Source organism: Eschrichtius robustus, chromosome X, assembly GCF_028021215.1.
Source record: "Eschrichtius robustus isolate mEscRob2 chromosome X, mEscRob2.pri, whole genome shotgun sequence".
Taxonomy (NCBI): Eukaryota; Metazoa; Chordata; class Mammalia; order Artiodactyla; family Eschrichtiidae; genus Eschrichtius; species Eschrichtius robustus.
In genome coordinates this window covers 36,218,015-36,234,058 of record NC_090845.1, presented here as the reverse complement: position 1 = coordinate 36,234,058, position 16,044 = coordinate 36,218,015, and the positions used below count along the sequence as shown (strand labels likewise).

Sequence of the window (16,044 nt, the reverse complement as noted above, 5' to 3'; positions counted from 1 at the left end):
GAATGGGGACCTAGCGCATTCAGAGTTGGGCCAGTTCTTGCCCCGATGATGTGGTGCCCGTCTCAGAGGTTCTTTAAATATTTGTACACCGTTGATTTTGAGGAATCCTGCCTGGTGGAAGGGATAAAGGAAATCTCCAATGGAGGGGAATCTCCAGTGGAGGCAAACCCCCTTTTCCCTATGTCCTTAGCAATTCATGCCTAGACCAAGTTATATCCCCCATTCAGCAAAACAGAAACCCTGTCTCTAATCAGACCTGTCTTTCATCAACCATGAATTGCTCTTCAGCTATGGGGTCCCCTCCTCACTTATCTACTCAAGCAGACATTATTTCTTCCTGCTAATACCATACTTTTCTTGAGAGGAGTTCCCCACCTCATTACCTTTTCAGGGATGTTTAGTACCCCTTAAAATCTGACACCCTGGGAAGCAGCCAGGGCAACTCCCCTCCCCCCAACCTGGCTTTGTGCATTCAGATGCTTTGCAAACAAATGACTCTAACAGAGCTGGGTTCGGAGGTGATAGGAAAGAGCTGAAAATTAATAACAACATTTCCATTAATCTAAGTGGAATAAAGCATTGAGAGCATCTCCTAAGGTTCTGGGCTGCACCCCATCAGTCAGAGGCACAATGTAAGACGATATTTAGGAATCAAGGAGGACAAATTAATTGTGGGTAGTGAAGAAGGTCAAAAGCAAGAAGATTCAGGAAAGTCTAGACATTTCTTTCTTCATATCAACTGAAAGCCAATGATCTCTCTTCAAAAATGTCGATTTATGAATAATGAATATTGGAAAGGATGGAAAAGAAAATATATTCCCAACACTCAATCGCTCTAACTACAGTTCAAACATAAATGACTGACATAAACTGTTTTGTGGTGGAATGGCTCCCTTCCTTCCTTGTTTCCAAATGTGAAAGATTTAAAATGTGAAAGATTTAAAAAATTTTACTGTTAGGACTCATCAATTCCCATGGATCTGCACAAACAAGTTTCAACTTTCTGAAGACAAAATGAACCTGTGGCTAAGTAGAAAAACATGCTTAGAAAGGACAATCAGATTCCTTTCCCAAAGTAAGCAGATCTAACAATAAAGGGATAAAAAGAAAATATTTTGATTCAAATCCATATCTAGTTCTCTGCCCTTTTATGGACTTTTTTTCCTCAGCAAACGCCCATGATTTAAACTTTTGCTATAACTATTATAATAAAATATTTTACTTGTTTTATTAGTGTCTGCCTCAATCAGAGAAAAAGGAAAATGATTAGAGACAATTATCCTCTTGTGCTGAAATACTGGAAAGAAAAATATGATCTACTCCCTATATGCATATTTTGTCACTTATAGGCAATACTAACTATATATTCTACCTCCCTTTTCCAAGTATGAAAGGAACCCTCTGCTGGAATAGTTCAATAAATTCTAATGTGGTAAATGAGGTACAATTGCTAATATTTGAAACACTATGCATTCCTCATAATGCAACAGCAGTTTGTATTTCTATGGAATTTCTTTTGAGAGAATGGTAAATTTCCTTCTGTAGATAAAAAGTGTGATTCTGAACAACATCCCTGTGAAGAAGGTAGGTTTGATCTCCCTGACATAGGGGATAAGCAATGGGCCATAGAAAGAGATGGTCATTACACTGAAAGAACGTTAAGGAAAAGGGTGCAAAGATAGTTCGCTTATGGGTTCCACAACATCTTAACAAAAAAACTGACCAGTTTTTCTCTCCCTCAAATTAAACACTTTTGCAAAACTTACTATCTAATCAGATGCAGTAGGAAATTCCACAATGCGTGACGTAGCAAAGTTAGGGTTTTTTTTTTTTTTTTGTATTGTTGCTGTACACTGGAGACCACTTCATTGTACATAGAATGATTAAGACCTAGCCAAGCACCCAGGAAAAGAAGGGCCTAAGAGATTATGAACTACAGATTGCTATCTCTAGATCACTAATAATGACCTTTTTTTTTTTCCACAGTGGGTTAAAATTTACAAAGCATATTCACATATATTACCTCATTTGATATCTTCAATTACTACAAGGCAGCCCAATTATCCCTATTATACAGGCAACTAGATCAAGGCCTAGATTGGATAATTAACTTGACTGAGGTCACATGGCTGGTAAATAGTCAAGACTTGAGCTTATGTCAATCTGAGTTCAAGTTTAGGCTCCTTCCACCTCACCATGGTTGCCTTGCAGTTAATAATGTCCAGGTTAGCCAAAGCCAATCTGTCATCATGATGTAGAGTTGGTCCAAATAATATTGTCAAGATAATTTGTCCTCTAATGCAGTCTTTCTCAAACTGTGATCCACTTGTATTAGAATCACCTAAGAAGCTTGATAAAAATGATGAAGTTTTCTGGAGATTGTGTTCAGTAGGTTTGGAGCAATGCTCTGGAATCAATGTATTAAATTCACACCTCAGATGACTCAGATAATCTTTTGGAATCCTTGATGTGGCCCAATTTCCACGGCTCTTGCTCAAACCTTGCAAGATCTGATTTTTGTTATAGTTTGGCCTGTATAAACCTCCTCGTCCTATTTATTTTCTTTCATTTCAGAGGCCATAAATATACCATTGTGGGAGGAAAGCCCTTCTGCCAACTTCTAAAGGCAATGCTCAGTTTAGTGTGAAATATCTACGTGGAAGAAAAAACAAACACTGATCGCAGCCCAAAATGCCACAGTATTTCTTTCTGTGGTGCTTCTGGGACTTGATATCTTCATCCACTTTGCTTCTAAAAGTGGGCTTTGCCCTTATTTTTTCCACAGGTTTCTCCTCCCCTGCACAACAGAAACCTTGGGGTAGCAGGTGACGATGCTGCTGATATTACTGTGAATCAGGGGGGCTCAATTCACACATTAGTTATGTATCAATACTTAATGATGACTGGTCATATATTTGTTTAAATTCCTTAAGGAAAAGGACGCCAAAATAAAAAGTCCCATCAAAATATCTTTGCTGTTGGTGCTTTTGTGACCTGGAAAATCTACATCCTGATAATTCCAATGACAGTAACAACATAAGCAAAATGAGAGCTGATACCCTGGATCTTCCACATATCCTGCAGGTGCTATTTACAAACTGAATGGATAAAGTCAGGCTTGTAAGGTTGCCCATGTCCCTTTACAACTTGTCTGATTCAACTGAGGGAAAATTGAGGGCTGCTCCAAATTATGAGTAGGATCCTCCAGGCAAGGCCATGGCCTCTTCTTCTGAGAAGCTGAGATGCTGGGCTGGAGAGCACACTCTGTGCTTTTACCTATGCCAAGAGAAGCTGGAATGAGCTGTTTAGGGTTGTAACTAAAGTACTTATAGAAACGTTGCTTTTAAAAGACCAATCGGCAATCACAGTCGGAGATTTTTCTTGATCTATGTGGGTCCCAGTTTCCTTATCTGGTCTAACATTCTCTGATGTTACTTTTTTTATTCATTTTCACTTAATCCACAAATATTTTCAAATTACCTACTCTGAACTAAGCACAGGGGATATAGCTGTGAAACAATATAAATATAAATATCGTCTCTGCCCTTCTGAATCTTACATTCTAGGGATGTGGTGGGGAGTGAACTGACACAGGCATTAAAGGACTCATTACGTGAATAATTTATGAAAATTGCGATGTATGTAATGAAGGGGAAAGAGAGGCAGGCTGTTGTGACCTAGTCAGGCAGAGGAGGGTCAGGAGAGGTTTCCCTGAGCAGGTAACCTGGACCTGGACCTGGACGATGAATGGAAATCAGGCCGATGAGGAGAAGGAGCAAGCAGATTCCTTTGCAAAGGCCATGAGATGGAATAAAGGCTGGCACGATTGAGGAGCAGAAAAATGCATTGCGTGGCCGCAGAGCAGGGGAGGGAAAGAGGCATGGCCCGGGGTGAGCTGGAGAGGAGGAAGCAACCATCTCAGACAGGGCCTGACAGGCCCTGAGCAAGAATTTGGATTTTATTCTCAGGGCAATGGAAAGCCACAGAGGGTTTTAAAGCATGATCAGATGTGTGTTTTTTAAAAGATCACTCTGAGGATGTACAGGTAGACAATGAATGATGAGAAAGTATAGCTGGCGGTAGAAGTCGAATTTAGGTGGTAGGTATAAGTGCTCACTGTAAAATCATTTCAACTTTTCCGCACGTTTGAACATTTTAAAATAACATGTTGGGAAAATCTGGCCACCCTATGGAGAGTGGATTGAGGGAGGGCAAGAGTGGCTGCAAAGACAGCAGCTAGGAGACCTGTAATAATCGTAGAGAGGCATAATGGTGGCTTGTACTCGGGTGGTGGCATGGAGATGGTGAGAACTGGACAGGCTTTTGAGATATTTAGGAGGTAGAATCGATATGATTTCCTGATTGATTTTGCCTCGGGGTAAGGAAGAGGCATAAATCAAAGATCGCTAATTTGAAAAGATATATGCACCCAATGTTCACAGCAGCATTATTTACAATAGCCAAGGTGTGAAAGCAACCTAAGTGCCCATCAACAGATGAATGGATAAAGAAGCTGTGGTAGATATATACAATGGAATATTACTCAGCCATAAAAAAGAACAAAATTTTGCCATTTGCAGCAACATGGATGGACTTGGAGGGCATTATGCTTAGTGAAATAAGTCAGAGAAAGACAAATACTGTGTTTTCACTTATATGTGGGACCTGAAAAATAAAACAAATGAACAAATATAACAAAACAGAAACAGGGGACTTCCCTGGTGGTGCAGTGGTTAAGAATCCGCCTGCCAATGCAGGGGACACGGGTTCGAGCCCTGGTCCGGGAAGATCCCACATGCCATGGAGCAACTAAGCCCATGCGCCACAACTACTGAGCCTGTGCTCTAGAGCCCACGAGCCACAACTACTGAGCCCACGTGCCACAACTACTGAAGCCCGCATGCCTAGAGCCTGTGCTCCACAAGGAGAAGCCACCGCAATGAGAAGCCCACGCACTGCAATGAAGAGTAGCCCCCGCTGGCCACAACTAGAGAAAGCCCACGCGCAGCAACGAAGACCCAACACAGCCAAAAATTAATTAATTAATTAATTAATTAAATTAAAAAAAAAAAACCAGAAACAGGTTCACAGATACAGAGAACAAAGTAGTGGTTACCAGAGGGGAGAGGGATGGGGGGAGGGGCAAAACAGATGAAGGGAATTAAGAGGTACAAACCACTAGGTATCAAATAAATAAGTTACAAGGATGTAATGTACAGCACATGGGATATTCTCAACATTTTAGAATAACTGTAGTATAAAAATATCAAATTACTATGTTGTACAGCTGAAACTAACATAATATTGTTAAGTCAGCTATATGTCAATAAAAAAAAAGATCACTATCCAGTGTCTAGTTAGCATAACCTGGTGGATGATGGTACCAGGTACTGAGAGACAGGATGTACTGGAGTAGAAAGACATGGGTGTAAGAGGGAAGGTAGAATAAAGAGTTCATTTTTGACTATGTCGAGAGCGTGAGCTATCTTGGTGGAGATATCATATAGGCGGTTGGATCTGGGGCTGAGAGGAAGGATCTGGGTTGCGGATGTGAATCTGTCGTTATAAGCATATAAATAATCATAAAACCATGAGCATACAATACATGATAATGCCGGAGAGGATGGATAAAGTGAGGAGAAAAGAAAGAACAAGCATCAAAGAATCCAATGTTAACAATCTTTAACAGAGAAGGAAAGGGAGCAATTAATGAAACAGAAAAATTAGGCATGTATGATATTGCCAAAGGCCTCTATTGAAGGGCTTTTGGGTTGTTTCCAATCTTCTACAAGCAATACCCTTGTATGTACTCATTTCTCACATATGTATCTATCTCTGTAGGATAAATACCCAAAAGTAGAATTGCTGTGCAATATACACATCTCATTTTGAATTTCAAAGTGTTTATTTTTGAAAAAAAGATTGCTTAGAAAAGCCACCAAACATAGATAGCTTAGTTAACCATATTTAATGTGGCATTTGATAGGACTAGTTAAATTTAATATATCCCATAATGTAATTCCCTGTTGCCATAAAAAAGAATGAGGCTGTCAATATATTCTGATATGGAAGAGGAAGGGGTAGGACTTACTTTTCACAATTTTGAACTATTTGAGTTTTATGCCATTCACATGTATCACTTATATTAAAAATATTTTTTGTACTCCTACACTATACTTAAAAAAGAGTAACCTAAAGATCAATTTACCTTTTATTTTTAAGAGCCACACCAACAGGTTTCTGATGGACTTAGGCACACCTGGGTCTTGCATTATGGAAATACCCAGTTAGATGTTGGATTTTATGAAGTCACGACACAGAATTGCTCTGACCGTGGCAAAGGTCTGAATACATAAAGTTCATGCTCATCTTGAGTTCAAGTTATAAATTTTGGAATTGATTAATTTTGCCACTTTTATTATTAGTGAATAAATCTACCTCATTTTGTCTACTTTAGAGATGTCTCCAGGCTTCACCATCGCCACCCTCTCTCACCTCCCCTAAAAATGTCTCTGAAGACATACTCAGTCACATCAAGTCTGAAGACAATTTATATTTCCAATATAGGAAGTAGTGATGATCGTACACTTTTTGTTTTCTGTTTTTAAGAAGGGCAACATAGGGCTTCCCTGGTGGCGCAGCGGTTGGGAGTCTGCCTGCCAATGCAGGGGACACGGGTTCGAGCCCTGGTCTGGGAAGATCCCACATGCCGCAGAGCAACTGGGCCCGTGAGCCACAACTACTGAGCCTGCGCGTCTCGAGCCTGTGCTCCGCAACAAGAGAGGCCGCAGCAGTGAGAGGCCCGCGCACCGCGATGAAGAGTGGCCCCCGCTTGCCGCAACTAGAGAAAGCCCTCGCACAGAAACGAAGACCCAACACAGCCAAAAATAAATATACATAAATAAAAATTAAAAAAAAAAAAAGAAGGGCAACATAGAGATACGGGTGTGAGTTTAAAAAAATGTACCATATGCACTAAGCTACACTAGACTAATAACTTCAATTTTCTAGAATTAGAGAGCCTGTTTTTTTAATGATAATGAATATGGATTGCTTATTCCCCTTTCTAAGAATAATGCTAAATATATTCTTAAACCTGTTTTCAAAATTCAAGAAGAAATTCAGAATATGGAACAATTAGCTAGAATAAGCCTGAAGATGATTCTAGCTTTCCTACTAGTAAGATTCAGTATCTATCCTTTTAAGGATTTTACCAATACATGAATTCAAGTGAAAAAATGAGCTGAGGGGCTAGAATATGACTCCAGAAGAAGGTTGGATCAGGTACGTTCATACACAAATAATCACACTCTGCTCCACCTCCCTTGGTCTATGTCCTCTTGTTCATCACGATAAGCATAGGATCACGCCAAAGGCCACAGTGCAAAGAACACTGGCCTAGGGGTCACACCCTGGATTTAAGTCTGGATACACTCACAGCTTCTATATGATCTTGGGCAAGTCATTTCTGCTTTCTGGGCTGCGGATTTGGAATCTTCAAAATGAGGAACCAGGTCTGAGGTCCCTTTCAGCTTTAACTCCCCTCATATCTAAGTTTGGTGGCTAAAGTCTCTGGAATCCCAGGTGACAGAAGGTCAGGTAGATTGAACTCCTGGCCACAATCCTTCATTCCTTCCTGCATCCTCGCTCTTGCCATGGCTTCAGTGTGAGTAGAGTACATTCCCCTGCCTCTTGATTTTGGGCTTGGCCATATGACTTCCTTTGAGCAATGGGATATCGTAGACATAACACAAGTAGGGGCTCAAAAATGTGCATTGCTTCTTATTCCCTCTTAGTTAATAGCTTAGAACATTTTATAAAATAAATGTTTACAACAGAGCTAATAGCTAGGTCATAATTAGGGTGACTCTACATCCCAATTTTGCCAGGTCAATCCTGGTTTACATCTGTTGTTCTGGTGTAATGATTTAGCTCTCTTCACTCCCAAAAGTGGGACGATTTAGAGTATCAATTACATAGTCACCACAGAAAAACCTCAGTTCACCTTGAAAACTTACCCGGTTAATCCACAAGTTGGCTACAATAAGAGGGCCACGCCCTTGCCCCAGCGTCCATCCCCACAATGCCTTCTTTGGATCATGGGGATTCCCACTATCCCCTCTTCTTACTCTTCAAGTGGTCTACATTCCAAGTGGCCCCCTTTTCCCTCAAACCTTGAGAAAACCTAAAGTCACTCACAATTAGAAAAAGTTTGGGAACTCCCAATCTCAACTGCAGCTTCAAGTAAGCATGTGCCATTTCCCCTACGGTATAAAGCCTATGAATCACTGCACAGTTTGCTTGTTGACACGACAGCGTGGTATACTTTCTATCATCCAATCAAAAAAGCCCTGGCCCACGGACATAGACAGGTACATGCTTTTTCAGACACCTGGCAAGACCCTAGGTGTTCATAACACTGACATCTCTCCTCTCAGGTCCCAATACCCTCCGGTGAGAAATGGCAGGGAAGCAGACTCCAGGTCCCAAGCCTGCTACTGGTAGGAAATAACAACCAGACCGTCCCAAGAGGCCTCATTTTGGAGAACTGGTACCTTCAGAGCTTACTCTTGCCCATGCTGGCACGGAGCATGAGTACGCCCTCTACCGGAGTCCCAGGATTGTCCGTCATCTTCTGCCAGAGGCGTTGCTCTTCCCCCTGAGAGTCCATCCAACCCACGATCTGCCCATGGCTCACACCTAAAGAAGGGAAAGGGGAGCATTACACTTTACAAATGGAATGTTTTGATCTTCTGGAAGACACCGATCAACCTCTGAGGGGGACCTGCTGACCAGAGAGCCCTTCAGTGGCTTGTTCTCACCGTATCTAGTGAGTGGGGTTAGCATGGACTTCATCCTTTGTAGCCTGCATTCCTCTCCTCTGCCTAGATGATGGGGAACAAATCAGGATGGCCCTAGGGGCTCATTTCTTCCTCACTTTGGTAGTTTAAGTAGAAAGCTGGCTCATCTAGACTGAGTTAGCTCAACAGAAGAACAGGCTGAACTGGGAGTTTTTGTTTTACTGGCAGAGATAGTCTTGGCTCTCCCTAATCTGTACACGTGCTCTGCTGCTGTAATTCCCCCCACCCCCCAATTCGCCCTGTTACAGTTGTGTCTTGTGGAATCAGTGGTGTGTTTCCATGACCTGTTTGAACAACATGAGACATTATTTTTTTAGGGAAAAAATGGATTTCCTTTCGATTCAAGCAGTGTAATGGCTGCAAGCATGGACAGAACTGAGAAGAGGCTGAAGTCAAGTTGGTCTTGGAAGTCCTTCTCTCCCCGGTCAGAAGCATGTGCTGTCTTGGTGATCCTCTCCCGAGCAAATCCTGAAGTAAGGCCCAAGAAAGTTCCCAGACTAGTTGAAATTCACTTAGACTAAAGTGTAAATGGTATTTTATGAAAGGACTGAATATAAGCATTATATACCCCAAACTTCTAGCTGAAGGATACAAAGTTACATAGTAGTAATTTTAACAATGAACCAATCCTTGGCTAAAGTAATGGAGCATCTGTGGAAATTTCGAGAGTCGGCTAAGAGGAAACTACATATACACTTAGGACACATCAGACCTGCAGGAACCGCTCCCCTGCCCCACGCCAAGTCACAGACTATCTCAGGGTTACCAAGTCCCTCACCGCTTCCAGAATTCAAACGAACTCCTCCCAGAAAGATGTTGCTGGAAAAGGCCTCCTTGTCCCAGACGGTAAGTTCTAGGCAAACATTCTTTAAATCTTGGGGATGCAGGCCAGTGAACATGAAGGTATGATTCCACTGAGGGTTAACACTCTTTTTTATTACCAGAGTTTTGTGCTTGGTGGCTTTGCTATCATCAGGGAGCAGGTAGCTGCAGGAGAAAACACAATCAAGCCATCAGTGAGACAGTAAAGCAGAAAAAGGCACCCTTGCGTAGTCATGTCAATTTCCCATAATTCCTCGTGTGTGTGTGTGTGTGTGTGTGTGTGTGTGTGTGTGTGTGTGTGTTTATCTGTGTGTGTCTATTTGATTTTCTTTCCCAGCATCATATATGCTTAAATCTGGGTTTATTTAGTGGAATGGTTTATTATTTCTTTTAAGTGGGGCAATAGTAAAATGCCCACACTCTCCTTTCTTTTTTAAAAAATATTTATTTATTTGGTTGCACTGGGTCTTAGTTGTGGCACGTGGGCTCCTTAGTTGCGGCAGGCGGGCTCCTTAGTTGCGGCATGCATGTGGGATCTAGTTCCCTGACCAGGGATGGAACCCGGGACCCCTGCATTGGGAGCACAGTCTTATCCACTGTGCCACCAGGCACAAGTCCCCCGTCCTCTCCTTTCTAATCCTGTATTGGTCCTTCCCTCCTACTGAAATGAAAATACCTCCTGTGGGAGACACTATGTAATAATGTTCTGCCTCCTATCACCTTTGGCCCACCTCTGAGGTGACATGAAGCCACGATGAGCACTTCCTGGCATGTGGACAGCTTCCTACTTCAAGCGTCTGGGTCTCTTTGCTTCTCCAATTAAGGACTTTGGTGCTCTGTGAGCTGATTCAGCTTCTGTGCAGGAAACCCTGGGATTACTGGGAATTTAATGTCCCCAGGAGCAACCCTCAACCAATGAGTTTTAGAAATTGGTGGCTGAGTCTCCCAGCTTCCCTGTCCCTTGAAGGGACGATCGATCCTAAGGTACATTCCACAGACTTCCTTGATGCTTCCTTAGTAGAACTGAGCCCCAGTTGCTCACAGTGGTAACCTGGCTAGTAACATATTTTTATCAACTTCCCTCCCTTCCCTGTCTCACTTTCTCTACTCTGTTTTTGATCATAGTACCTGATGAGTCAGGGAGCAGACTTTACGGAAGGAGACTTATGGGTGTGAAATTAGTACATCAAACATGAAAAATACCACAAATGACCTTACAATAAAGAAGATACATTATGACACTTGAGAATTCATTTCATGTACCAAACAGAGACTGCTTACCTCCCAGTATTCATTCTCTCGCTATTTTTCCTCAAAAAAAAACCCCCCAAATCCTCATTTTTTTAAAGTTAGGCACAAGATTGTCCAGAATAAAGACTACATTCCCCAGCCTCCCTTGTAGCTCATATAGCCATGTGACTAAGTTCTGGCCAATGGGATACCTTACCTTTAGTCTTTGTTTATATACGAGAGAAAAAACTTTTGTCTTGTTTAAGCCACTGTTATGTTGGCTCACGGACAGACCTAATACTTACTGATATATTTTATAATATTAAATTTTACACAAAGGTCTATTCTTGCTCTCTCATGCCCTTTTTCAAAAAATCTGAGGTCCCTTTAAAATCAGCTCAATGTTTAAGTGTAACCAGGGAGAGAATTTACTAGAAAGTTACTGGCCTTTAAAAAAGAAAAAAAAAAAAAAAAAAAAAAAAAAATATATATATATATATATATATATATATAAAACAAAGATACTGTCCTTTATTATCTCTGCTTCATAAACGTTCAACATGATAAAGTAAAAACTATTCCAGAAGATGTTAAGTCATCCGTGCAAGGCCACAATGAGTTCATGGGCGAGAAGCCATACCCTTATCCCACCAGTGAGCAGGAAGAGGCCAGAACTAGATGGTAGGGCTGGGGAGGCAAATTTCAACGGCAGGATCCACAGAGAGCATTTTTTCTGTGCTTAAACCTCCTGGGAGAAAGAGTCAAGGACAGATGGACCAGGATTCAGGCACACACACTCACCAGTGGGGAAGCCCCAGACATCTGCTTCTCCTTATTATCGCCCTTACCAAAGTTAGACTGTGTGAGCATAAAGGTTTGACTCATTTCCTTGTAGGGAAAATTACACTTTTCCAAGAAGGACTGAGGAGAGGAATGATACTGTCATCTGACTCAAAGAATTAACCTCACGGCTGGCATCACGGGACTTTGTTTTACCTTATGCATTTTGTGGCGCTCTGTGAGACCAGGGACCATGTCTTATTTTTGGAACTGCAGGACTTAGTGCTTGGAACGTGTGCATGTACGTGTTTGTTGCAGTGAATGAAAAATATCCCGCTGGTTCTAGTTCTTCTAATTATAGGAGAAAAAAATCTCAAATAGAAATCAGGAGGGATTTGTTGTTTGGGTTGCCTTGAATGGGTAAGAATGTCCATTAAAAGGGCTGCATTCCCTCAAGAAACTGCCCCGGGCTCCACGAAGTGGGCACAAATGCCCAAGAGGCAGTCTTGGAGTTTCCCCAAGGCACTCTCCAGTGGGTATCTCTAGGGGTGATGCTCTGACATCTCCACTTTTTACAAGTTCCCCCAAGAGAGCAAAATACCAAGGATCCAGTATTTTTGTTGACGTTGCATATAGTCAGTACCAAATGATAACAAAGCGCAAGTATATTACATGTAGAAAATCATACTTTCTCCTGCTGTGAGAAATGAATCTCACAGGAAAATTTGCCAGTCTTGAGGGCGAGAGTCACGGGACATCCTGAAATATGCTAGAAGCAGGCTGAGAGCTAGAATAAGCAGATCTCTCTTGCACTGTTTTCGATGTAAGCGCCAGCATTGAAGGGGAGTTCTTTCCTAGCACACATTTAGAAGAAGAACAACACAGAAGCCTCACAGCCACCACTGTCTCGTGGATCACAGACCTTTTCATCTCCCATTAAAGTATCATCGATAATGAGCGCAAACAAAATTACCCCTTCACAAAGCTATCAGAAGTGCCTCCTGATTTCACCGCTGTCAAATTCTTTGCCTCTTTGATGAACACTTCTAGGATTCCTCCAGAGATGACAGGAGAGTCCTTCTTCTTTCCTCGTTTAAAGGTCTTCTTTCCTGCATCAGCCATCAGAGAAAAAGAGAGAGAGAGAGCCAGAGAGAGAGCCAGAGAATGAGGGAAGGAGGGAGGAAGAGAGAGAATGAAAGAGAAAGAGAGAATGAGAATGGGGGGGAGGGGAAGAGAAAGAGAAAAGAAGGGAAGGGAAGAGAGATAGATCATGGGTTCCATTTCAAAATTAACAAACAAAATCCACAAAGATTTATTTCATTTGCAGAGCGAATGAGATCTTTACATTATTGTATACTTTTCCATGTAATCACTTAAATGTTTTTTACCCCACTGCATTCCTTCTGGATATATCTTTCATTTTCGTTGAAAAAAATGAGCACATAAATTGTAAAAAATTAAATACTCCCCTATAACATATAAAGGGATAAAATAGAAAAGACCCTGAGAGCTGCCTGGGTCACATCCCTGCTCTCTGTGAGGAACAGCTACAATGAAAGCCACACACATGTGCCAAGACCCCCAAAGAGAAAATTCCTAACTCCCGTCTTGGATATTTTAGTCTCGTACATTGTCAGCTCCATGCTGGGCCAGCTCCAAAGGCTATAGCTCAGACACAATTACATTTGGGGGTGAGAGGAAACTCTTCCCACATCACATTTTTATTCTGATGACATACGCTCAACATGAGTAACGACCGCCTCCACCACCACCTTTATTTAACACTGTTCTAAGTGCTTTGTATGAATGAACCTATTTAATTCTTGCAATATCCCTAAGAAGTGAGGCAACTGAGGCTGAGAGAGAGTCATTTAGTTGCACAGGGTCACAACGACAGGGGTGATAGGAAAAGAAAGATAAAGGAAGCTGCCTGTATGAGTTGAAGAAAGAAGAAGGGCAAAAGGGATTTAAAAGTTGACTCCATCTGGATTTTTCCTTTGTATTCTGTGTTCCAGGTTAATTTCTTTCTCAAGATGCCCTGAGCAGCTGTGAATGTCATAAATCCAGACAGCAGCTTTCTACACCTCCCCTCTCAGCAGGCCATCCCCCATCTCCCCCTACCCCCCACTCTACCCGGCAGAGGGGGAAGATTCTATATGTCCTGGACCTCCAGGAAACAAATCTCAACATTAAGGTTGGTCTCTAAGTATGAACTCTGTCCTTTCCTTGTAAGAATCTGACATCCTTCCCCATACACAGTATATACTTTTCGACTCTCCTTAAACGACAGTGACACCTAACCCTTTCCATTTCATCTGTGTAATGTAAAAGTAACAGAGCCCACCAACCCCTGATCCCTATTTCCACACTTCTAGAAATGGAATGTCCCCGATCAAAGTCATTGATTTGTTTTCTCTACCTTGAAGCTGTCCTAGTGGAAGTGTCAGGTTCTCCTCCGGGGGTATGTAACGTAAAATGACTGTCAGCTCTCCTTTGTACTGAAGGCCAATATCAGCAGCAAATTCCACCTGGCCAAGAGGAGACAGGTGAAAAGAAAAAGTGAGAATGCTTGGTTTGTAATTTTGTAGCCCATATTTGAATGTACAATATTTACTTGGTAACGTAAATGTGACAATTTATTCCCATTCAACTATGTTGGCACTTATTGGTTCAAGAGATGCCTCAGGCATGAGAAAAGAGAGGCTGGAAAACTCTATGAAGGTATTTGAGTATAACATCTAACGCTAAAGTAAAAGGAATTTGAGAGGAGACATATAACACACATTCGGTAAATCAATGGACACTGAGTGCCTGTGATGCATTGAGCACTGGACCCATCATTGAACATACCCAAATAATTTGGGGTATGAGGCAGGAATAAAGATGTCACTGAAAACAGCCCCAGAAGATACTTCTCTCTGTCTGTCCTTGATGTCTCAAGGCCTTCCTAAGTATCCAAGAAGGGGCAAGTAGGCAGTAATGTCTGATTCATATTGGGCTGCCAGCCACCAACTATGAAAAGCTATACTGGTAATTCACGTCATTAAAACTCAATGCGGAAAAACTGGTTCACCCCAACATTGCTGGTGGGACTGTAAAATGGTTCAGCCACTCTGGAAATCAGTTTGGCATTTTCTTGAAAGACTAAACATACAACTACCATACACCCTAGCAATTTGCACTCTTGGGCATTTATCCCAGAGAAGTAAAAGACTGTGCACACTGAAAAAAATCTGTACATACGTATTTCTATCATCTTTATTTGTAACAGTACAAAACTGGAAACAACCTAGATGTCCTTCAATAGATAACTGGTTAAATAAACTGTGGTACAGCCATACCACGGAGTACTACTCAGCAAGAAAAAGGAATGGCTATTGATACACACAACAACTTGGGTGAATCTCTAGAGAATTATGCTGAGTGAAAAAAAGTCAGCTTAATAGGATACATACTATACGATTCCATTTACATGACATTCTTGAAATGACAAAATAATAGATATGGAGAACAGAGTCATGGTTGTTAGGGGTCAGGAACGGGGGTGGCAGGGGGGAGGTGGGTGTGGTTATAAAAGAGCAGGAAGGATCCTTGTGGGGATGGACCTATTCTGTATCTTGGCTGTAGTGGTGAATATACAAAGCTACACATGTGACAAAACTGCACAGAAATAAATACACAAACACACAAACGAAAACTGAGGAAATCTGTATAAATGAGTGGATTGTATCAATGTCACCACCTTGGTTGTGGCATTGCACTATAGCTTTGTAAGATGTGACCATTGGGGGAAACTGGGTAAAGGGTATATAGGATCTCTTTGTATTATTTCTCACGATAGCATGGGGATCTACCGTCTTCTCAAAATCAAATTTAAAATTTAAAAATGCAGTGTGAGCACATATCCACAGCCTCTGTTCTGTAGGTCTCCCGTTTGCCATTGAGTCAACGGAACTTTGATTTTTCATAAATAGGGTAAGAAAAGTAGTGTACTTTCCTCAGACTTTTCCTGCAGGAACTTGACTGCTGAGCAATGAGTCAAGGGCTGAGAACTGCTCTCTTCTGAGAGAGGGCAGACTGAAAGAATTCAGAAACCCCAAAACCCACAAGAAAGCCCAAGACTGTTCAAGCCTCAGCGAAAAAGACTGATACCATGACAAAAGGAATCCTTGCTTTACTTTCTTTCCTCTTGGTGGTGGTAAAACTTATTAGTAAAGGTGGGGAAGTCATTTGAAGTATTTTATTCAGCTATCTTGCCAGGGGCACAAATGAGATTAGATGGTGGAAGAGACTATCCATCTAATATTTAATTATTTTAAATTGAGTGCCTTGTAAGAGGACTTTTCTAATT

The 16,044-nt window shown here is 41.6% G+C and overlaps 1 protein-coding gene across 6 annotated transcripts in view; it reads right to left on the bottom strand.

The window, feature by feature from the left end:
* Window positions 1-2,999: 2,999 nt before the first annotated feature.
* SYTL5 (synaptotagmin like 5) overlaps window positions 3,000-16,044 on the bottom strand; it is a 203,072-nt gene continuing 190,027 nt past the window's right edge. For 3 of the 6 annotated variants that reach the window (XM_068533212.1, XM_068533214.1, XM_068533213.1), the window contains exons 14-18: window positions 14,113-14,221; window positions 12,667-12,802; window positions 9,640-9,848; window positions 8,569-8,700; window positions 3,000-3,276 (exon numbers count right to left, since the gene is read on the bottom strand). In XM_068533212.1, coding sequence (XP_068389313.1) covers window positions 3,113-3,276; window positions 8,569-8,700; window positions 9,640-9,848; window positions 12,667-12,802; window positions 14,113-14,221 — 750 coding nt within the window. In that variant the 3' untranslated portion in view covers window positions 3,000-3,112. Of the gene's footprint in view, window positions 3,277-8,474; window positions 8,701-9,639; window positions 9,849-12,666; window positions 12,803-14,112; window positions 14,222-16,044 lie in introns of those variants that run through there. The other 3 variants (XM_068533215.1, XM_068533217.1, XM_068533216.1) reach the window with 1 other exon arrangement.